The 23,717-nt window shown below is 41.0% G+C and overlaps 2 protein-coding genes across 2 annotated transcripts; both read right to left on the bottom strand.

The window, feature by feature from the left end:
* Window positions 1-32: 32 nt before the first annotated feature.
* On the bottom strand, window positions 33-6,035 carry LOC106027231 (eppin-like). The gene is made up of 4 exons (XM_013150441.2): window positions 5,837-6,035; window positions 4,062-4,193; window positions 851-1,017; window positions 33-366 (listed from the first exon to the last, which is right to left on the bottom strand). The coding sequence occupies exons 1-4, from the start codon at window positions 5,919-5,921 to the stop codon at window positions 346-348; spliced, it is 405 nt and encodes a 134-aa protein (XP_013005895.1). The 5' UTR covers window positions 5,922-6,035; the 3' UTR covers window positions 33-345.
* Window positions 6,036-12,673: 6,638 nt separating this feature from the next.
* Wfdc8 (WAP four-disulfide core domain 8) lies at window positions 12,674-22,561 on the bottom strand. The gene is made up of 6 exons (XM_013150431.2): window positions 22,551-22,561; window positions 21,235-21,344; window positions 16,568-16,708; window positions 15,010-15,177; window positions 13,734-13,874; window positions 12,674-12,912 (listed from the first exon to the last, which is right to left on the bottom strand). The coding sequence occupies exons 1-6, from the start codon at window positions 22,559-22,561 to the stop codon at window positions 12,674-12,676; spliced, it is 810 nt and encodes a 269-aa protein (XP_013005885.1).
* Between the last annotated feature and the right edge of the window lie 1,156 nt (window positions 22,562-23,717).

Below are 23,717 nucleotides of genomic sequence, written 5' to 3'. Positions count from 1 at the left end.
AATATATGAAACAGAAATGAATTACTCAGCCCTGAAGTCATAATACTAAATCAAGCAGTTTATTGAAAAAAAAATAGGAGCTTCAGAGGGATAACCAAGGAACTCTGGAAGATGGAGATGCCAGGGTGAGCATACACAGAGATGAGATCCAAACAGAAGATACCATGCATGAAAAGAGGTGGGCGTGGAGGAAAGGGAGGCAGGTCCTAGGGTTCACTGTTGAGAAAAGCCGAACTCTTCTTGGAGCGCTGGGACTGGGACAGGGGACGCCCACTTGGAGCCTCAGTCAGATGCATGCAGAGCCTGGAGCAGGAGCCCAATCCCAGAGGTTGTTTCACTGTGTCCTTATCCTTGAGCGAAGTGACTCTGTTGAGGGTGGAGGTACAAGATTAAACCAGCTTTTGAAGTTATGTTTATACATATTTTTGTAGGATGAGATTTAAAGTGGGTTTGTGTAGGGGGGCTGTGAGGTTCTTTGAAGGAAAACTGAGTGAGGCTGGATTGCTACAAAAGAGCTGTGACAAGGAATTTGATGACCTGGAGTAGTTGATTGGCCACCGTTCCCAGTACAAGGCTGGACATTCTGGGGGGTCTCTGAGATTTTGTCACTTTTGCATCCTTACTCCACCCTCCTTGTTAGCCTTGCTTCATCTCCACATCCCTTCCCAACCTCAGTTCCCAAAAAGTCACTGTCTCCCTTCTGCAAAGCAAATTCTTACTTCCTGGTTCAAGCTGGTGCTGTAGCTGTGGATCAGCCCAGGAAATGGCTACCCTGGAATGGACCAGCCAAGACCCAAATCTCTTTAGCATGGTTCTGGTTAACATAGAAGACTGGGGCCCCAAGACTTACTTTTCTTTTGCAGAAGTTCTCGCACATGGATTCAGTTTGGAAGTTGTTATTGTTTCCCTGGCAACCACCATAGATGAACATGTCACAGGTATTATTTTTCTCATTATACCACCACCGACGGAAAAAGGCCATGCAGAAACCCGTTTCTTTTGGCAGACTGCATACATCTGCAGAAAGACCACAGGGCTGAGAGTTCAGTGTTTACTCCAGAGCAAAAAGCTTTTAATGTTATCTCTAGAAACCAGTCTAAACGACCTGGAACAGGCTTTCTTTCCCTTTCACACTGCAGGAGCCAGATCCCTGAACATACGCAGGTATTTGCAAGGAGACACTCACCCATAACAGGTGTCTGCATACCTGGAAATTGGCTTGTTGCTGCATAACTTGCTAAGGCGCTATCATATTTAAGTGGGTGGGTCCCTAATCCAGTATGACTAGCGTCTTTATGAAAAGGGCAGATTTGGAAAGACACACATGCAGGGAGAATGCCACATGAGCATGAAGGCAGAGATAAGAGTGATGCATCTACAATCCAAGAAACAGCAAAGATTGTTAACTGTCCACCAGAAGTTAATAGAGAGGTGTGGAACAGGTTTCTCCCTCATAATCCTGAGAAGGAATGAACTCTGCTACACATTAATTTCAGACTTTGAGCCAGGGGAACTGTAGGACAACACATTAGTTTTAAACCACCAAGCCATAGTACTTTGTTCTAGCAACCTTAAAAAACCAATGTGTGTCCCAGTTAAAATAAGATCAGTGAAGTCTCTGCAGCTAAACAATTAAGTCTTGTTGGTTTCGGCCTTCTAATAGCTCACCTCTCTGCCAGTCCCTTTAATTTTAGTCTCAGCATCTCACACCTGGGCTGTTGAATTAGCACCTAATTGATCCTCCTGCTCCAGTGTTGGCCCCTCTAATCCATCCATCATGCAGTGCCCTAGGGAGGAGATCCTGATGCATCTGAAAAGAAGCCAATCATGCTACTCTACTGATAATACCTACCTTAGCTCCATGGCAAAGTTCTCCCGTGACCCACAAGGCCCTTCATCCTCTGGCTCCTACTCATGTCTGTAGCCTCATGTCTTTGAAGTTTCATGCTCTGGAAAAGCTGACCACATCATGTGATCACACGCCTCCATACCTTTGCACTGCCATGTACCCACTATTGCTCAGTTCATTAGTGACCCTCCTGTTCTGCCTTTAAAATCTTTTTCAGACTATCAACTCCTCCATGATGTGTTTCCTGACTCCATTCTACATCCAATACCACTAAATATGCCTGAATCAACCCTGCATTTCCCTGTCTTGCTTCTTAACCCTGTGCGTGCACGGACCTTTTTTGTCTATCTTTGATCTCATTTTCTAGTTATCTCTAGCAAGGAGTGATTGCATTTGATTTTATATTGACTTGTCACCATAGTCTTATGGTGAGGGTAAACAAAAGATATCCTAATCTGAACTGAAGAAATCATTCCCTTAACGCCTACTATGAACTAAAGGCTTTAACAGATGAAGAAGAGGCATGGTCTCTGCTATTTAGAAGCTCCACGACAAGAAAGACAAATGAAGTTGATAGGTAATCAGGTGGCTACTATGTTTCAAACATCGCTCAAAGTACTTCATGAACACCAATTTATTTGGTCCTCAAATCTTTGGCACTGATTACTTTATTCTCTGAAGAAAGTAAAGCACAGCAAAGGAAATTTGTAAATTTGTTCAAGATAAAACAGCTGGCAAAAACTGAAGCTCAAGTTTGAACTCAGGAAGTCTGGGCTCAGAATCCCTCACCTGCAGGCATACAAATGGCCCATGAGCCTCTTGCCTGCCCACTCTCCTCCTTTGACAGATCCTGGGTGTCTACCTCGTAGTTACCTTTCAGACATCCCATTCTTCCTTATCCCCAGGTAAAATTAAATTAAAACTACCACCTTACTTCATCGTAGAGTGTCATTGCTCCTGTTTCCCTGTCATACTCTGCAGGTGAGTATAAATTTGATTGTTTCACTTCCCCCAATTTGGTGGATCTCTACGATTCCAGGATCAGTGTGAGGCTCTCTACTGTGGCCCACTGTGTTTGATGCTTTCCGGTCTAGGCTATTTCTCCTCGTACCAAGCCTCGCTCCCCTCTGTGTTCTGGCCTCACTACTTGGAACCTTTGTGTATGTTGTTCCCACCCTCTTTTTGTCTTAAACATTCCCCTTCATTCTGAATTCCACTCCAGACTTGCTTTCTAGAGATGCTTTTTCCACCTTCCCATACCACAGTGTGCAGGTCAAGTCCTAACGTGGATGCTATCATTTGGATATGGTTTCAGTGTGTCACCCAGCTGAGGCTCACACTGGGAGGTTTTGGCCCCAGGGTTGTAGTATCCAGAGGTGGCAGTGCCTTTAAGAGCTGATACCTAGTGACAAACCCTTAGGTCAGCTTAGCTATGCCCTCAGGAAGGACTTTGGGACTTCAATTTCCCTTTCAGCTTCTGTGGACTGTGATCTCCCCCTCCCCATACAATCCACCAACTGCCATGGGGTACTTGCCAGAGACCATACCATAGTATTTAGACTCAGTCCTCCAAAACTCTCAGTTAAATAAAACTCTTTTCTTTACAAAATTAGCCTTCCTCTGGTATTGCAATACAGAGATGCAAAATAGATTAATATAATGGGTCTCAGAGGCACAAATAAATAGTTATCAAATGAATGCAGAATTTTTGAGTCTTTTTGGAACCCAGATAGATGAGTATGGAGTTAAGACCACAGCAGCAAAGGACACTTTTCTATTCTGGAGTGGTCAAAGGAGCTTTTCCTGACAGAAAGTTGAATCTGGATAGTCAGGGAGGAAGCAGCTCAAGAGCAGAAAGCCAGGAAAGATGATTGCTTGATCTATCACCTGCAGCCAGCAATGTTGGTATATGTTAGGACAATAATGACCACCGGGCTGACAGGAAACCATCAGAGTGAAAAGTAGTCAAGAAACCATCCACTTCAATCCTACTTTTCTACCCATCATTTGTTTGGTAAAACTGGGACCCGGCCGTTACCCAAGGGATAAGAACATTACTCATGTGACACACCATGTTAGGGGCAGAGGTCTCCCAAATCCAGCAATCTTGCCCAAGACCAGCCCTGAGTGACCCAGGGATCAGTGCTACCCTGGTGGGCAGAATCAGAGGGCCTGAGCAGCGAGGCTGTGTTGTGGAGGCTCAGAATATTACCTTCTTGGAGGTCGAAACATTTTCTTCCACAGCTGAAGACACAGCACTTCTGATTGTCCAGGCACTCACTGTCCCTGGTGCACTGGTCCCTTTCTCTGAATTCACATTTTTCCCGGATTCTGGGGCATTTGCCTAAGGAAGAAAGAGTCTTACAGTCATGAGCCTTGAAGGGAAGATGTCCATCCTTTTCTAGACTCAATCCCAGTGAGTCATGGAGGTTTCTGAACATGTTATTCACCTCTTGAACTTTTCCTACAATGCCCTCTTATAATGCCCACACCATCTCCCCTCCCACACACTCTCACTCTCAACCTTCTTAGGCCACCCCTTGACCCACTTGCAGCCTTGGCCCCTCTGGGGTAAAATTTCAATACCTCTAGTGACATTTGGTCTGGATAAATCTTTGCTGGGAGCAGACACTGCCATGCACCATGCACTGCACCATGGGACACCGAGCAGCATCCCTCCCCTTTAACCCTTGATAAACCAGTGGCATTCCCCTCCCCTAAAGACAATAAAAATGTCTTCAGTCATTGCAAATGCCCTCTGAGGTAAATTGCTCACTGCTCAGTCACTGGTGGGGGCTGATACGGTTCTCTTGGCCTTGCCAGTGAGCCAGGGTTTGTGAGGTCCTCCAGGAGGGGACATTATACAGTGATCCTTAGTGTATTAGTCAGTTCAGGTTCTGAATTCTCACACTGGTCTTGCACTTGCCCTCTCTGAAATATGGTTTCTTCATTTGTAAAATCATTTTGGCCCTACAGATTTGTGAGGAAAAAAATGAGACAAAGGCCATAGAACTCTGGTCATAATAACTGAGGCACAGTTGTGTTAACCAGCATTTGTTAAGTACGTACTGTAAGCCATGCATTATCTCACTTAATTTCCATCACAGATCTATGAAGTAAATTCTATTAATAGCTCTAATTTTACAGATGAGGAACCTGGAACACATAGAATTTAAATAATTTCCCTATGGTGCATGGCCAGCAGGAGTCAAACCACTGAGTCTGACTCAGAACCCTGTTTATTTTTTTTAAAACTTTACTCAGAAATCTCTATTTTCTGAGCACCCAACAAATGCTAAAAACTATCGCTTGTAGGCAAGCCTGGTGATACAGGCCTGAAATCCCAGCATTCTGGGAGGCTGAGGTAGGAGAATTATAAGTTCAAGTCCAGCCTGGGCAATTTAGTGACTTTCTGAGACCCTGTCTCAAAATACAAACTAAAAATGGGTTAGAGATTTAGCCCTGAAAAGGCCCTGGGTTTAATCTCCAGTATCATAAAAAGTTGTTATTGTTATCATTATTACTATATAGCAATGAATTATTAGTGTCTTGCATTTTAAAAGACTAATTGAGATTAGCTTTATTCCAAAGTCAAGAAAGCCCTGGTGATACAGAGGCTCTTCATAGGGCTACATTTGAAAGAACCAGAAGCTAAACATAATGTCACAAGAAAGGAGTCTGTCTTTCTGGTGGGTTGCCAGGAAGAACCCTTAGTCTTCCCAGATTTCAATAGATTTCCCCTTATAAATGCTAAATTCTGTGAATTCTTCACCTCCTCAAAGAAGAGCCTACACTCAAAGAGGCTGAGAGAAAGGATTGCCCAGGTATGGATTTCTAAATCCACAGAATGGATCTGACTTCCTCTCTCCCAGCCCAAGGCAAGGGCTAAGATGGAGGAAAGTGACTCAGATTTGTGGAATTGTTCTTTGTTCCTTTCCTCCTAGCAAACTTCCTTCTTGTAGGCAAGAGTGAAAGGTCAGTACTTACGGGAAGGGGGTCGGTGGTCAGTTTCTTGGACATTCACAAAGAGGATGAATAGCATGAAGATGGTCAGAGCACCAACAGATTCCATTCCAAGGGGAGCTGGCCTGTCTGGCCGTTCCAGAACATGGAAATGTCTGGCTGCTTTGACCCAGCCTCTTCCTTCAGTAGCCAGAACCTCGGATATGAGAACGGGCAAAAAGCCAGCCACCCCCTTTCTTGGAGGGAACACCACATTCCTGAGTTCACAAATCAGACTACCTAGCATCCACAGCCCACACCTCAGGGAGGAGGATCTCTCTAGGACAATCAGTAATCCGCTGGCTGCACTGGGCCAGGCCTCCTGGTCACATGGGAAGGGAGAAAAGTTTCACACTTTCCAGGCTCCCTTATGTGTGACTGCCTCTCTCTCAGGTCTGCATCTTGATAACTTAGAGAGTTGTGAGATGTCTGTCTCATTCATTTTCCATTTTCCACGCACAAAAACTAGCACGCAGCTTTCGCTTGTCTCTGACAGCATCTCAATTAATCTCTTGGTATCTCTGTTTGTTTGGCCTCACTGTGCCTTTATTTTTTTCTCCTTGCCTGTAGGTCTCCCACAGTCCCCGTGTTCCTTTTCCCTCTCCCACGGTTTCTTCCCACTGTTGTCCCTTTTATCTTCTCTTTGAGTCACTCAGTTCCTTGACTGAAGCCAAAGAGTAAAGAGGTTGCCACAGAGTAGGGTGTTGGAAGAAATCAGGCCGATAGCAGAGCCTTCGGATAGTGTGTGCTACAATGTGGTTCAAGGGCAGGAGAGTATGTAAGCGCTAGCATGCTGGGAACCTCTACCATCTGATACCAGCTCCTTATTGTCTAAGGAGAAACTACAGGGAAGAAACCTGTCTCAAAGACTGCGGCCTAGTCAACTTCAAATCACAGCGACGTTGCTGGATTCTAGCTGGGCTAATAGAAAGGGGCTGCAGGACTTGGGCAGCTTTCTTACAGCCACAAATACAAACACCAGCCCCTCGGTGCTGGTACAGGGCAAGACACTCTCTCTTCAAAGAGTAAATTTCAGCTTAGAGTTCCCATTTTCTTTCGTGTTGCTTTATGGTGCTCCTGGACACACTCTAAATTCTTTTAAATGACAGATAGAAGCTAGACAAAGCCAGCCTGTCATCAGTGAGTAGCTAAGTGATTGAAATATAAGGTGAATGTTTACATCTTTTGAAATGATTATAATAAAAGCTACATTACTGTTAATCCCTCTCAGAATACTTTACTTCAAACACATTTATCCTATCATTCTTACCACTTTCTGAAGCAGTTATGAAAGTCCCCTTTCATGAGTGTCTTTACTCCTCGGTATGATAAAAATACAGTGAATTGCTGCCACGTGTGATCCAACAGACAGGCAGGCTTATAAAAACACCACACTGGATCCTCACCCATCTGCTCCACTGGATCCGCAACTGTGGGGCTTCTAGCTCTTTTCCAAAGTCAGAAATGACAATGAAAGCTAAATGTTTTGAGTTGATGCAAGACATCAAGGCAGCCATGACAACACAAGGGAAAACACAAATGAGGACTTCCAGGACGGCTTCAGGAAACAGCAAGGAAAATAGGGTAAGTGAATTCCATGTGAGGGAAAGTATTCTGAGGAGGATTAATGGCAATACATCTCTTACTGTACTAAAATTTTAAAATATAAACATTAACCATATTTTTCAATTATACTTTGTATATGGTACCACAATTTAGGATCAGAGACAAAGCCCCAGAATCTCATCTCATCAATGGGGAATAGCCCACAGAATCTAGTGAACAGAATTTCTAAAGGATAGCCAAGATGTCCTAAGCAAGCCTGTCCTTCTTCATCTACTTCTATATTCTCCTAAATTCAGTCCAGGAAAGAGTGAAAACCTGGAATGTCTAGGCGGAAGTGCTCTGAGGAACTACCAAATGTCAAGACTTTATTTTATAGACAGGGATCATAAGGCTCAGAGAAGTAGGAGCACTGACTAAATGTCGCCCAGCATCAGCAATAAAAGGGAGCTGGGCGTCTAAATTCTTGCCAGAGGCCATTAAGGGATCTTTTAATTGGCACAGATATAACAGTTTATTGTGGATTGGAAGATAGAGAGGGGTTCTTGAGTCCAAAGGAAATGAAGGACACGTCTTTCACACCAAGGCTGAAGATTCAGGTGATCCATTGACAAATGGTTTCAGGGCTTCCAATTAAAGCTGCATTCTTCTCTAATGTTTCTTGAAAATAAACTAAAATGCTATCTAGTTTTTCTGTCACATGGGTCTTGTCTAATTTCCAGACTTATTTCTGTGAGTCTCACTATCTAAGAAGGCAGACAGTGTCTTTGAGGCCTCAGAAGAATCATGATTTTGTCCCTTTTTAATATCTAATTTCTTGGAGAAAGCTAGATAAGGACCCACCTATGTCTCTATTTTCTTTATCTACTCTCATTGAAGGTCATGGTCCTTCCTCTGTCTCAGGCCTACTTCCGTTTAGAACAAGTTATGTACTGAGAATGAGGTTCCAAAGAAAACCAAGACATACTAGTTTGTGCCTCTAAATGCCTGCCTGCTTATTAGACCAAGACCTGTTACATGGGCTGATTTCCTGCCATTGGCTTTTTGTGTTGATCCAAGTGCTTATAACTGAATTGATGGATTACATATTTATTATCCCAAATAGATTCTGAAACCCATTAAACATATCTAGAAGCTAGTGCTCAGGACATGAAAAGGCCCAAAATAAATACTATATGCTGCTGGATGAGCAAGGTAGATGGAGGGATTGGTGGGCGTGTGGATAGATGAGCAGATATATGAATGGATAGGTGGCTGGTAGAGTGATGAATGGTTGGATGACCAGAAAGAGGTGAGGCAAGCATGGATGCTTGTGTGCATGAATGCATGGATTACCGATAGCTAGCTGAATGACAAGATGAAGTACATTGGGTTGAATATAGTGTGCCAGTTTTCTGTTGCTGTGAAAAATACCAGAGATACTCAGCTTATAAGGAAGAAAGTTTTATTTTGTTTCATGGTTTCAGTAATTTCAGCTCATTGTTACTTTGTCCCATTGTTTTGAGTATGTGGCCAAGCAAAACATCGTGGCAGAGTGCACATGGTGAACCAAAACTAGTTTCTTCATTATGTCTAAGAAAGAGAGAGAAGAGGCTATAGTCAATATACTCTTCAAGGGCACACCCCAATGACCTACTTCCTCTAATTCCCAAAATTTCCACCATCTCCCAATAACCCTACCAGCTGGGGATATTTAAGATTCAAACACTAATGGAGAATGATGGGATGCACAGGTCTATTGATGGAAGCTGTTTTGATTGGACAGTGGATACCTGGGATGGTGGGTGAATGGAGAAGAGATGAACGGAGAAATGATGGATAAGTATGCTGATATGTGGGGAAGACTGTGTCATGAAAGACAGAAAGGCAAATAATGTAATATGTTGGTGGATTAAAGGTTATACAAAGTAGAAAACTGATAAGAAAGTAAGTATATCAATAAGAGAGTGAATGGACCATGGGCAAACAGGTAAGTTGAAAGATACGTCAGCAGAGGAGCAGGCAAATAGAGATTGAGTACCTTCAGCTGATGGGTAGACAAGTGTCTAGAAATATGGTTGTATGAATTAAAATATTAATTAAGTTAAAGATATAAAAACTGTGTAGAGAATAATTTCTACTGCTACACAATACTATATTTAAAAATTTAGAGAAAATTGATCAATTTTAGGAAATCAGAAAAGACCAAAATTCACAGAGGAAGAGGTAGTGAACTTACACAGACTATAAAGTGAAATATTTATCCTGCACACAAACAACAAACTCCCTGAGAGAGACATTATGGAAACAACACCCTTCACAATAGCATCCAAAACAATGAAATACTTAGGAATCAACCTAACAAAGGATAGAAAAAACCTGTATGTTAAAAACTATAGTACTCTAAAAAACGAGATTCAAAAGGATGTCAGAAGATGGAAGTATATTCCTTGCTCTTGGTTAGGAAGAACAAACATTGTGAAAATGGCCATACTCCCAAAACTGCTTTACAGATTTAATGCAATCCCAATCAAAATACCATTAACATACCTTACATATTTAGAAAACAACATTCCTAAAATTCATTTGGAAACAGAAGAAACCTAGAATAGCAAAGGCAATCCTGGGCAACAAAGGCAAGGCAGGGGGCATCATAATCCCTTACTTGAAATTATGCTACAAAGCTACAGTGATAAAATCAACATGGTACTGGCAAAAAAAAAAAATCACACCTGAGGATCAACAGAACAGATTAGAAGATGCAGACATAATTACAAAGACACTCAGCCACCTTATATTTGACAAAGGGGCTAAACATGTTCACTGGAAGAAAGAACATGTTTAGCTCTTTAATAAATGGTGCTGGAAAAACAGGTTTTCCACATGTCAAAGACTGAAACTAGATCTATGTTTATCACCACGTGTTAAACTAAAGTCAAAATGGATCAAATATATAAATATTAAAATAGAAACACTAAATGTACTGGAAAACAAGGTAGGTAGAAATCTTGAAGACATAAGGGTAGGCAAATAGTTCATGAACAAAATGCAAATCACACATCAAGTACTTCAAAGAATCAACAACTGGGATCTCATCTTATCAACAAGTATTTGCACTTCAAAAGAAATCACCCACAGAGTGAAAAGAAAACTCACGGAATGGGAAAGAATTTTAGACATCAGCCCCTAAGACAAAAGACATATCTAGAACATATAAATAATTGAAAAGCATCAGGCCCCCCAACTTCAAAGACCCAATCCAAAAATAGACATCCATGATCAACATGCACTTCTCAGATGAAGAAATACAAATTACAAAAAATACATGAAGAAATATTCAACATCAGAGAAATGCAAATTAAGACAGCATTGAGATTCCATCTCACTCCAGAGAGAATGGCTGCCATCAAGAAATCAACCAATAACAAATTGGGGAGGCTGGGGGAGAGGGAACACTTCTCCACTGCTGGTAGGAGTATAGACTGGTGCAGCCCCTGTGGAAATCAGTGTGGAGATTCCTCAAAAACCTAAGATTGGATGTCCCATTCAATCCAGCTATTCCCCTTCTGCGCATTTTCCCAGAAAAATTGAAAACATTATGCCACAGTGATATATGTGCACCTACGTTTATAGCAGCGCAATTTGTGATAGCTAAATCTTGGAAACAATCAAAATGCCCATCAACTACAGAATGGATGAAAAAGATGTGGTATTTTTATAAAATGGAATATTACTCAGCTATCAAAATAATAATATTGAGGCTTTTATAGATAAATGGAGACAACTAGACATTACACTTATAAGTATCAAACTTGCATTTGCAAATATTGTATTGTCTCTCTAGTATAAAAAATAATAAAAAATAAGAAACTGAAAGAGTAATAAGATCCAAAATGTACAACAGATATTGTAATAATGAAAGGGAAAGAAATTGCTCAAAAGGAAAGAACAACTTGGGTAGGGGAAAGGAGAAAAGGAAGAAAGGAAAAGATTATATGTATATCGTTAAACATATATAAATATATATGTATGTAAATGTATGCAAGATAGATAACTATACTATTAATCTCTGTTAGTTTACCAAAAAGAACAGTTTATGCTGTGATTGTATGATTGATCATTTTTGTGCCTAGATCTTATAACCTGAACAACTGCTTCTAAAATAACAATATGCGACATATTAACTAGTGTTAATTTCCTACTGTTTTTTTGAAATCCTGCATCATTTTTATCTTTTTTGTTTTGCTTTTTAAAATAAAAAATGTTGGGGCTGGGGATTTAGCTCAGCGGCATAAGTACCGCAAGCAAGTGGTCGTGAGTTCAGTCCCCAGTACTGATAAAAAAAATCCAATATTAATCCTTCATAAAATAAAAAACGTTAAAAGGATGAAATATTTAAAAATTGCTGAAGTAAATAACTATAAAAGGAACCTGATTTAGATGCTTCAGAATGGAATTTTGTATAGACTTCAAAGAACAAAAATTTATGTATTATCTTATAATTTCAGATCATAGAAAAAGAAACTATCCCACTTAGTTTCTCATGCTAATTTTTAAAGTGTTATGACCCAAAGAACAACACTGACAAAAACATGGACTAATTTTTCTACTATACATGTTACAAATTCTAAATAAACTATTTACCAAAAGATCCATAGTGTATTAATAACAAATAGATGAAGGTTATCCTGAAAATCTAAGATGTTTAACATATGACATTTAATAATACGAGTTATTGTGTCAACAATAAGTCCCTATGTTACTAGACACTTAAAAGATACTTGATTGAATTTAGCATTCATTTTTAGGAGCAGTTAAGGAAATAACCAATGCAATAAAAATTATTCCAAATCCAACAATATATTTTTTGTTCATCAAGATCCATTGACTTTTAAATAAGAAACAAAACAGGAATTGATAGTATTGCCTTTGTTTTTAATTTTAATTTTTTGGTGTTGGGGTTGAAACCAGGGCCACACACATGCTAACCACATGCTTTACCACTGATGTATACTCCAGTGCTTATTGTCTTTATTTTCAACATTGTTACAGAAGTTCTAAAAAATAGAAAAAGATAAGGAAGCAGTTGAGTGGCTGGAAAAAAGAAGACTCAAATTTATTATCACTTACATTATATATAAAATCACAATAATCCCATTAATATTTGCATAATTAGAAAAATAATTTGGTAAGGTAGTTAAATATAACATACATAAAACTGACAGCTTTTTATGCCACTCAGTGACTTTTACGATAGTATTTTTCACTTACTATTTGACTCTAGGGTTGGACACATCTCAGCCCACAAGATGGGCAGCATTTCTTCGTAAGTGGACAATCAGCATCCTCCAGGCATCGGGGTTTTCTAATCCTGTGACAGTTCTTGACCTCAGGGCAAACTCCTGCTTTGACTTTATGAGGTAGAGTAAAACACTTGTCTTTTAAATAATTGAGACAGATTTGGGGAGTCTTGGGAAACTCAAACAGAGCCTTATTCTGATTAAGCCTCTTTCCTTTCCCTATAGTAACAACAGAACCAAAGGAGCTTGAGTAGCAACTCTCCATGGCTAACAAATTAAGGAGTATCAACAAACAAACAAACAACCACCTCTTCCATCCCAGATACAGAAACTCAACAGGATTCCTGCCTGCCACTACAGAATCATGGATTGGGATTATATAACCCCAGAACACCAGAGGTAGAAGGGTATTAGAGAACACCCAAAGTTTCCTTATCTGGTAAATTGTGGAAATTGAGGATCATCTGGGGAAACTACATTGCCCAAAACTACACAGACAGCCAGGCGAAGAGTTGCAGCCAGCTGAAAAGCCTTTAATCATGTCACATACTGTGCTGTACCTTACAGTGCTGACAAGTGCCTGGGACTGCGTAAGGGATTTATAACTCCAGCCCGAGAAGCTGGAGAGTTGTATTCTGTATGAAAACCATTTGCCAGTCGTCTTTTCACCATCATGTTATAGAATGTGAATTATTAGAGATATACCTAATTGCTATGAATTTGTGTTTATGAAACAGTAGACCTTGTCATTTTGCATGTCATTAAAGAATAGGATTCAGAACAAATAATTTTTCTTGGGGAAGAATGGAGTGATACCACACATAATTGGTTTTGAAGGACAGCATTATTACCCAAAGGTTAAGAAATCAACATTAGGGCACTGATTAGGCATTAAAAGAGGAAAGTTTCCCAAGATACCTCAAAGGTCAACCCAAGGGACAGCTGAGATTCAAATTATCTCCATCTGTCCATTCTATGGGACGCCCTCACGTCCCCGGCATTTGCCCAGTAGACACTGGAAAGCCATCCCTAGTCCTTACCTGTCCGGGCCTCGGCACAAACAAAGCCACAACTGCTTTCACAACATTTTTCCTTCTTAAAGCAATCGACGTCACTCTTACATGAAGGTGGACACTCTGATCGAGCATAGGAGGGGAAGAGTGGGCATTGTCCTTCCCTCACTAAAACAAGAGCAGACGTAAACTCCTTCAAACCCCGTCCCACTCCACCATCCTTCAAACAGATTTCCTTTCTGTTTACAGCTAGAATCTCTTGATGCAGTGTGACTCCCCCTACCCCATGCGTCTCCAGGAGACTGTGGTGGGGTAAAGTGTCTCACCGTATCCTGTGATACGGTGAGAAAAAATGCTGGACTTGCTGCCTGAAGTTCCAATGCAAAGTCCCAGGCCTGTCACTTAGAATGTGACTTCAGTTTTGTGCTGTATAAAATAGGGATAATTATGTGAAATATATGCAAATCACTGTAATCCATTTGACTGACTAATATAAGAGGCTGTTACAGGATTCTCCGTAGAAGAGTGACCGACTTGACTCATGTTTTGAAATATTCATTACGCTGATGATGCTGATAATGGACCATGAAAGGAAGGCAAAGATAGACGTGGGGAGGCCTTTGGTAGGCTGTTTTAGTAACCCAAGGGAGAAGATGGCAGCTTTCCACGGAAGAACAAACCCATCATCCTCACTCTCATCCCACCATATTTGCCATCACAGTGTCTACACTTACTCCTGGACTGCAGAGCTGGACTGCCTGTGTTTAGCCTTTGGTGAGTCCTCAGGGTGGTGTCAACAGGTTGATGTGCCGAGGAAACACCTAGCTCCCAGGTCCCACCGACTACAGAAATTTATTAACATTCTAAGTGCAACATCTCAAGTTTTTGACAGAACTTGATTAGGTAAACACCATTATTATCCCTCCAGTTGCTGCTATTGTTGTTTTCAGTAGGGGGGGGGGAATTTAAAAAGTCCAACTCCAAGGCTTTTATACTGTGCTGTATCCTCAACCTTTTTTTATTTTTTGAGTTTTGAGAAAGGGTCACACTGGCTCGATTTTGCAGTCCTCATCCCTCAGCATCCCAGAGTTCAGGCACTGCCACCACACCTGACTATTACGTCCATTCTATAGGGAAAATTGAAACTCCTGAAGAAAGGCAGCTGGCCCAAGATATCCCAGTTCCCGAATGGCAGAGCTACAGCTTGAACCAAGAAGGTTTAACCTCAAATGCTGAGATTATAACCATACTGTCTATTTCAAGTTAAATGAGGCCCTTAAACTAGCAGGAATACGAATCTTACCAACTGACAGGCAGGCCATCTGGCAGTCATCCTGGCTGAAGAAGTTATTGGCATTTCCATTGCAGCCACTGTATGTAAGGGGTTGGCATCGATATTGTTCAAGGTCAAAATACCAGCGATCCAAATTCTCCTGACAGTTTCCTGTTTTTAATGGTAACATGCAGGGTTCTGAGATCAAGAAGCAAAGAGATAACAAGAATGAAGATGAAAAGAGAGAGTCAGCCTTTGTCACAGTTCATGGTACTATTGTCCAAACCATTGAAAAAGCCAGTAAAAAAAGGCATAGCTTCTAATCCTAGCTCTACTACCATTTCATATTGTATAGCACCTCTGGGCATCCCTCTTTTCTTGCAAAGAGTATTACAAGAGGATTTGCAAAGACTTTGAAGATGGCTTTTCTTCTCCACTGATTTGAGCATCAATAAAAAAGGGCTTGTTCAGCAACTATGTCCAAAGCCCCTAACAGAGCACCCCGGTACAAAAAAAGCAGCCCTTGATGTCTGAAAACTCATCTGACACAGCTAAACCAGGTTGTTCCCCTGTTGAGCATAAAATCTTTCACAGAATGTCCACACTGCATAAGGCCACAGTAAGACTACGATAAAGTGAGACAAAAGCACGATGATAATGAAACTCAAAACTACCAAGAGCCTCCCCTTCCAGCTGATACCAGTGGCAGGTCTCTCTACCAATTTAGCTTCGCCTCACTCTGTACACTCTCTGTAAGTCAGATTCACTGAAACGCTGGGCTGTAGGATTGTTTTTTTTTTTTCTAACAGAGTATCTACTCTAAGACAAACCCCACGACTTCAGACCCTTTCCCAAATTACTCAAAGCTGAGTCCTTTAATGGATTCCAACAGCTTCATTCTGGGCTGCCTCACGGTTCTCTATGTGGAATATTCTGCCTCCATCATGGCAGAATGAGTCATAAGCTCAACCTGTCCACCTCTCAGGGCAGGTGTGTCCCTGAGAGCCTTTAGCTAAAGGACACTGACAATAGCTAGTTGTTGAATGAATAAATAAGTGAATGGATCCCTATAAAATGCACAGTTCCTTATACATATGAGATACCTAATACTTACTGTTATCAGAAAACCTTCTTAAGGACCAAGAGTACGGAAATGACTCCAGCCTCTCTCTAAGTTGACTGAGGTTTGATTTTAGCAACCACAATCATCTCTTGACACACAGTGAGAATGCAAAAAGCATTCATTTTTTGTGAGCGATTCAATGTTGGACCAAAGAAACTAGCATCCATATTATCTATTTTATATTCACTGAGCCTGACATAGGGTTTTTACTTGATCATGGAAAGTTAAATTAGAGAATAAAAACATCATGGGCTCTGGCCTCTGGGTCCTGCCATTCAAGAGAAATATTTAGGGGCCAGGGATTTAGCTCAGTGGCACAAATATCTGCCTTGCAAGTGCACAGTTGTCAGTTTGATCTCTGGTACAAAAAAAAAAAAGAGAGAAAGAAATATTCAGCCAAGGCTGGACAGAGAAAGAAGAGGTAAACCTCAGATGTCACCTCCATCCTCAGCCTGGTGCCTCTACCTTGGTATGGGTCCATGCATCTGTTCTCACAGGCGAAAAAGCAGCACTTCAGGGAATCACTGCAGTCATAATCCGTTTTGCACAAGCCCAGAAATTTAGTGCTACAGTTAAATCTGTTTTGGGGACACATTCCTGGTTTCCCTGCAAGAAAAAACAATGCCCAAACTCATATTTGGTTAGAGTTTCAGTCCCTCTCCCATGGCAAACCAGTGAAAATCTCTCCATCCTATCCTTTACCTTCAATTCTCAGCCCTTGCTCTGCTTATATTTAGCGGTCACATCATTCTCACCACTCATGGCCCACTTAGATGAATCTGAATCCAGAATTTGTGCCCAGATAAAAATTACTTGGATTCCACATCAAGGGGTTATGTAAGGACCAAGACCCCTATGTTAAATTAAAGAGCTTCTCTGTCTACTGGAAACCTAATATTTTGACACTTAAGTACTCTGCCTCTAGAATCTTAGTTAATAGGAGAAATTGGTAAAGAGTAGTGGAAACATCATGGAAATAGGAGGCCAGAACCCTGCACCTTCTGAACTCAAGACAAATCTGAGTTCAGTTGTGTGATTTACCTCTAAGAGAAAAAAATGGAAGAATGGAAGGAGCACCATTACCAGTCAGCTCTGGCTTGGCAGCCTGGCTCCCAGAGTAACTAGCTAAATAAACTGCGGAAAGTATTTTCCTTTGTCTAAGTCATAAGTTTCCCATCTGTTAAATGAGAATGGTTTAAGGTTGCTCATAAGAACTAAGTAAGATAGAAGGTTCTCGTGAAGCAGATTCCTTCATGCAGATCGGAAAGAGCCCCAGTCAGAAAAGAAGCCATGCCTTCCTGTAAAGCAAGCCCCATCATGCTGATTAGAAAGAGCCTCAGCCAGAAGAGAAACTACACCTCCCTACAAAGCAGGCTCCACTGTGCTGATTGGAAAAAGCCTCAACCAGAAGAGAAACCAAGCCTTACCATGAAGCAGGCTGCACCATGCAAATCAGAAAAAGTCTCAGCCAGAAAAAAAAAAACAAAACAAAAACAATGCTTTCCCATGAACAGGCTTCACCATGCTGATGGGTAAGAACCTCAGCCAGAAGAAAAACCATACCTTCCCTGAGCCAACTGGTGTGTGGGCTGTAAAACCAGAATTTCATTCCCCTCCCACCCCATCTCCACTGATTCAAAGAACCCAGGATGAGATGACAGCAACCGAGGGGAAGGGAATAGCTCAATTCTTGTATTGTTCCGTTGACTTTGTAGCCCTGGGACTGGTGATCAGGGCATCTACCTGGAGGACCACAGTGTGCTTTGTGGCAACTGTGGGGGATTCCTCCTGCTGTATTTTTGAAATCCAGTATTTTGTTCCATTTTACTGTTTTGTTTTATCCCTGTATCTGGTAACCTGAACAACCATTTTGAAGATAATAATGTATTGTTCTCACTATTTTGTTTTGTTCCAATTTATTGTTTTGTTTTATTCAGGATTATGTTTTTATTGGTTTTATTCTGTTTTGTTTTGTTTGATTTTACTATGTCTGATGGTATGGACAACTATTGTGAAGATGGCAACATATATTGTGGTAGCCATTGTTGATTTCCTATTATTCTGTTTTGAAGTTTTGTACCACTTTCACTGCTTTGTTTTGATTGCATTTATTCTGTTTTGCTGGGTTTTATTCTCTTTAAAGTAAAAAAGAACTAAGTAGGATAGTGATCATAATCCTCTCCTCACAGTGCCTGGAACATTGCATGAGTTTGGCAGGTATGGGTTCCTCCTGCCATTTTCAATATGGCTTCCCAATTTCAGTATTGCAGTGAAAAGAATTCTAATATCGTATCCCCAAGATTCCTGTCATCTACTTGAGTCAAACATTAACCTAGGCATTGTTGTGAAGGGATTTTGAAAATGTAAAGTCCAAAATCTGTTGATCTTACAATACAGAGATTATTTGAGTGAACCAGATCAAATCATTTGGGCCCTTTATAAGCAGAATGTTCTTCTGGTCAGTAGAAAAGAGATCAGAGACATTCAGATTGCGACCTGCTGTTGGCAGCTTTGAACATGGTAGAGGTTATGTGCAAAGAAGGGAGAGTGGCTTCTTGGAGATGATAGTAAGAAAATAGAAGCCTCAGTCTTAAAATTGTAAGGCAATTACTATACTAACAATCAGTAAACTTGGACAATGCTATTGGGTCCCAAATGAGAACTGTACCCAACTGACTCTTAGGTCTCATCCTGATGTGAATCTGAGCAGAAACAAATGCATGATGCCAGACTCCTGACCTACAGATAATTTGACCTACAGCAACCAATAGCTAATACAGTGCTGCACAGCTCTAAACTGAGCATCCTTCCAGTGGAATCTAATCAGAGAAATGGAAGTTTTTTGGCTAATACTCACTCTTGGAATCATAGGACTTTAGAATTGGGATGACCATATTTATCATTAGCACCAAACTTCTGATCTCATGGGTTTAAAACATTGAGGTCAGACAGGAGAATAAAGTGAATTAGGGTTAACTCTGGGATTTACAATCCAGAACTCACTTCAGAAACCCAACTTTTGCCTACTGATTGGCTTCAGAGACTTTTAGTGTTTTGCAACTATATACTTTTTACTGTTCACACCACCCTTAATGCATCCTCCAAATATGGCTCAAAGCTATGAAGAATATGTAGGTTTCCATGTGGTGTTTATATTGAAATTATCTATGAATCTTTAAAAAAATATATACCTGAACTGAGTCAGATTGTCTAGAAAGTAAGGCCAGAGGCTGTTAATTTTTCAAAAGTGTCTTGGGTGATCCTGAAGAAGGCAGCTAGGCAGCAAGGTGTAAACTACTGCTTGGAACCAGTCCTCAAGGTTTGTGCAAATCAAATAGGGTCAAGAAGTAAAGAGAAATCCAAAGGGAAACCTTGGGATTGTGGAGCCCAAACACTTCCTGGGAGATCTCATTCATTCCCACTATACTGACTGTGATTCTCATGCTCCTGTCACACCCATTCCCTATACCAAGCTGAAGACTTTTATTTCCAACTGCTTAAGAAAACAAAACATTCAGGTACCTATGACCACCTCTGGCCTAACATGTTGAAAATGGAACTAGCATCTCCCCATAACAAAATAGTACCTCTTCTCGCTATGTTCACCATCTTGATATTTGATTTCAATAGTTTCAGTCTGGTGACAGAAGGCCAGAAAAAAAGCAAAAGTGACTTTCCCATCAACCACAGAAGGGATAAAAAAGATATGATGTTTTCAGTGGAAAGCTACCCAGCTATAAAGTAGAATAATCTCAAGGCTCCTATAGGTAAGTGGACCCAATTGGAGATCATGTTCGTGGGTGAAATAGTTTGAACTCATATGCGTGATTCCTAGCATATGAAACAGAAGGAGTTAATGGAATCCAAAAGCAAAATAGTTAATGTAAGAGTAAAAGGAGGAAACACCTGGAAGGGAAAAGTGGAAACTGCTGGTAATTTCTTATTGTCTTATCTTGAACTCTAACATTGTTTTCACAATTTTGTTAGGTTTGGCTTTGACCTTTCTCGTTTTGTTAGATTTTACTCTGTCTGATGGTAGGGGCAGCTATATTGAATATACAGAGATATATTATGATAATCGTGGTTTCCTATTATATTGCTTTGAAGTCTTATAATGCTTTTGTTCATTCATTTGATTGCATTTATTCTGTTTTGCTTTATTTTATTATGTGTGATGGTATAAACAGATACTCTGAAGAAAACAAGACATTATGAGAGTCATTGCTGATTTCCTATCATCTTGTTTTGAAGTCTTACCATGCTTTTGTTCTTCTGTTTTGATTGGTTCTATCTGGTTGTGTTTTATTTGATTTATTATGTGTGATGGTATGGACAACTTTTTTGAGAAAAATGAGATACTCTAGTAGCCATTGTTCATTTCCTATTATCTGGTTTTGAAGTTCTATAATGATTTCATCCTTTTGAATGGTTTTATACTATTGTGTTATATTTGCTATTATTGTATGTAAAGGTATGGTCAACTATTTCAAAGAAAACAAGAGACATTATGGTATCCACTGTTGATGTTCTGTTGTCTTGTGAAGTACTGTATTGCTTGCATTGTTCTGTTATGATTTTCTTTGTTCTGTTTTGTTTTGTTTTATTTTATTCTTTTTAAAATTAAAAAAAATGTTTAAAAATAGTTTCAGTCTATTGCTAGACTCCAGAGATTATTTCTCCCTTCTCTGACACCCCAGGATCTTGTCTATCATGGATTTTCATCAACTGTATCTCTTGAATTCCTCATTTAAATTTCTATCCTCTCCCAAACCCCATCATCTCTCCCTCTTTACCAACTCTCCATTAGATCTATACCTGAACACATCTCATCTCTCTGCTCAACTATTGTACCAGTTTCTTAAGCACAGATCCTCTCTCACACTCATGCTTAGTGATCTGTAAATTCTTTAAAAACTGAACCTGAAAGACACATAGTGAAAAAACTAGGGAACTACTTTGGGAGTAACATGCAAGGGAAGGTCTTGGAGTGCCCAAGGTAGTAAGGATGAATAGCTTTCTGTGGCCCTCAACCCACAATAATGGTGGTCTCAACTGACACCCTTGCCTTGCATCTAATGCTCAGTCCCAAGAACACCTCCAACCAAGAATAGCTACAACTTTTCTAAACCCACTTTGGCTTCTCTTGCCATATGATGCAGAAGTCTGCTCCAAAGAGAGGGAAACAAGCATCCACAACGTTAGGTTCCTCCAGGAGAAGATGAGGCGCTGGAGAGGAAGGTGCCTGTGTGGGAGAAGAGTGGCAGGAGTTAAACACAATCCAGAAAGAGACAAAAAGTGTGTGCAGAGGAGCCTTAAAGAGAATTCTCTAGATCCTATAAGTGCACAGATAGGAAAACTGAGGTCCAAAATGGGGAAAGAATTTGTCTGAGACCAGTTGATGAGTAAGAGCAGGCTTGGAAACTTCATTCCAAGAAACTCTTGTGCTGCGCTGTCCTAGGCAGACTCTTGCCTGTTGTGTTGCTCCTGAGCTTAAGAGGCCATGCTTGAATGATCACAGGGATTTTTTGGAAATGGTCCCAGGGCTGGTTTGCTCACACTCAACCATGTAGGCAAACCCAGACATTAGTGAGCACCTTGTCTTTGCCCCACTGAAGACAGGAACAGATAGTATGAGATTTTCTGAAGGGCCTGAACAGACCCTACTTTGATACCTCAAAAGCAAAAATGATCCTAGATGACCTTGAGTTAGCAAAATGATTCCTCTTATTCCATATGAGGCTATGCAAGCTTAGAATCCTATAATTCTCCCAGACAACCCAACAAACCATCTTCCGTTGCTCATTCAAGCTTGCAACTTCCACGTGTCTTCATGACCCATTGCATTTTTTATTGTAAAATGTGATGGATAATGCCTGACTATATTAACTCTTAGAGTAAACACATTTCAAAAACAATGAGAGGCGTCAGAGGAAGTGGGGAGAAAGGGGCAAGGGAAGTTCTTTATGCCAAAATATGCAGGTAGTATATATTGATGGCATGTCAGACACTGAGAAAACTATGCAGATGGCTATAAGTAGCCTTGTCCAGAACTTCTTGGAGGGTCAGGGGTCTGTGGGTGAAAAAAATAAATAGGAACCTCATTAGGTCTTCTAGTTAATCCTTACTAGAAAGAGTTAAAAATAAATTTTACCAGAGAAATTTCCCTGGGAAACAGGTCAAGGATGTGGGTAGAAATGAGAGGAAACCCAGATAAAAAGAAAACACCAAATAGCCTTGGGACTCGTACCAAGAGACAACAAAAAGAGCTGACAGGGAGGACCCAGAGAGAAAGCCAGGTGCACAAATGATAAGCCACTACCACTTGCAATAAAATATAGTAGAAGCAAATGGGGGAGTGATTAACTTTAAGACAGTATGTACTTACTCTTATGCATGAACATATACGTACGTGTGTGTGTGTTCACTCTAGGGTCACTACATTACTCACTCTGGGGTCATTATGGAGTATAACAGATATACACACGTACATACCCTTACCAACTCAGTACTAACTATGAATAAGCTACCTGCTTACCAACTAGCCACCAGTCCCAAAGGCCTTAAAACATAGGTCAAGAACAACTAAAAGGAGGGAGACCAGAAGATGGCTGCTTGATACATAGCTGGGTGGAGAGCCTCTCTGGGAAAAAACAGCTCAGACACTGGAATTTGACAACATGGAGAGGGCCAGATGAGTGGTGAGGAGTTCTCATGACCCCAGGAGGAAACTGAAGGAAAAAGAAAAATAGGAAGAGGAAGGAAAAACGCGGGTGGAGGGCTGGAGCCAACACACTCACTGACACCCGTCCCATGCTATGCTGGGTGTGCTATGGAGTCAGATGATTCAAGGTTGCACTGAAGCCACAGCCTCCGATAATGGGAGTTGGTGAGTACCAGGCCCTCAGCTGGAGGACACGGCACAACGAGGAATAGAGCCAAGGTGGAGAGCTACATTAATTTTGGTGAGTGCAGGAAACTGGGTCCCATTGCACATGAGGCCGGCTGGAAGACATCTTGGAATGAGGCAGAGTCCGGTGCAGTGGTGGTATCAGTCAGCCACCCCTGGCTCAGAGAGAACTGGTGAGATCAGCTTGGGCTGAGTCTTGCCCCTGGTTGGGACCCAATAGCCAGGGACAAAACTGTCCTGACCTTGTGACTTCTGCCACAACACAGTCTAAGTTGCTGAAGGCACCTGCTGGTTGACTGGCTCAGAGAAAAGCAGTTAGCACACAGTCCCTGCATGCACCTCAGATAACAGCAAACTGGAGAGGGCAGCAAAACCCCAGCCAGCACACTTCAGAAAGACCCTAAGCAATAAAGAGAGGGCCTGAGACCTCCACCACACACCTGTCTGAAAGAAACCAGAAACATGACAAGAGAAAGAAACAATAAAAAACCTCCAGCTGCTGACCCTGGGAAAATAAGTCCAGGGGAAGTAAGTACAGAAGAGATCCAGTGCAGCAATCATGCAATATCAGTCACAGCATCCGCGGACATAAAGAAATACTTTTATGACCTCATAGGCAAACTTAAAACTGAAATTCTAATCCAAGTGAGGCAAGATATAAAAAGATTAATAAAAGAAATGCTAAACCCCTCTCAAGAAGACACAATG

This window comes from Cavia porcellus, unplaced genomic scaffold (genome assembly GCF_034190915.1).
Source record: "Cavia porcellus strain 051 isolate PalLab524CR breed Dunkin Hartley unplaced genomic scaffold, mCavPor4.1 scaffold_5, whole genome shotgun sequence".
In the NCBI taxonomy this organism is placed as follows: domain Eukaryota; kingdom Metazoa; phylum Chordata; class Mammalia; order Rodentia; family Caviidae; genus Cavia; species Cavia porcellus.
Note: the sequence above shows the minus strand (reverse complement) of the source record. Positions and strands in the feature narration are given on the sequence as shown.

Coding starts and splice junctions, on each gene's coding strand:
- LOC106027231 (XM_013150441.2), bottom strand. CDS start 5,921: ATGGAATCTGTTGGTGCTCTGACCATCTTCATGCTATTCATCCTCTTT. Junction 4,194..5,836: donor TGACCACCGACCCCCTTCCC/GTAAGTACTGAC, acceptor TTTCTTCCTTAG/GCAAATGCCCCAGAATCCGG. Junction 367..850: donor AGAACTTCTGCAAAAGAAAA/GTAAGTCTTGGG, acceptor CACCCTCAACAG/AGTCACTTCGCTCAAGGATA.
- Wfdc8 (XM_013150431.2), bottom strand. Junction 16,709..21,234: donor ATATGGCAAGAGAAGCCAAA/GTGGGTTTAGAA, acceptor TTTTTCTTGCAG/GGAAACCAGGAATGTGTCCC. Junction 15,178..16,567: donor ATGCATGGACCCATACCAAG/GTAGAGGCACCA, acceptor TCTTGATCTCAG/AACCCTGCATGTTACCATTA.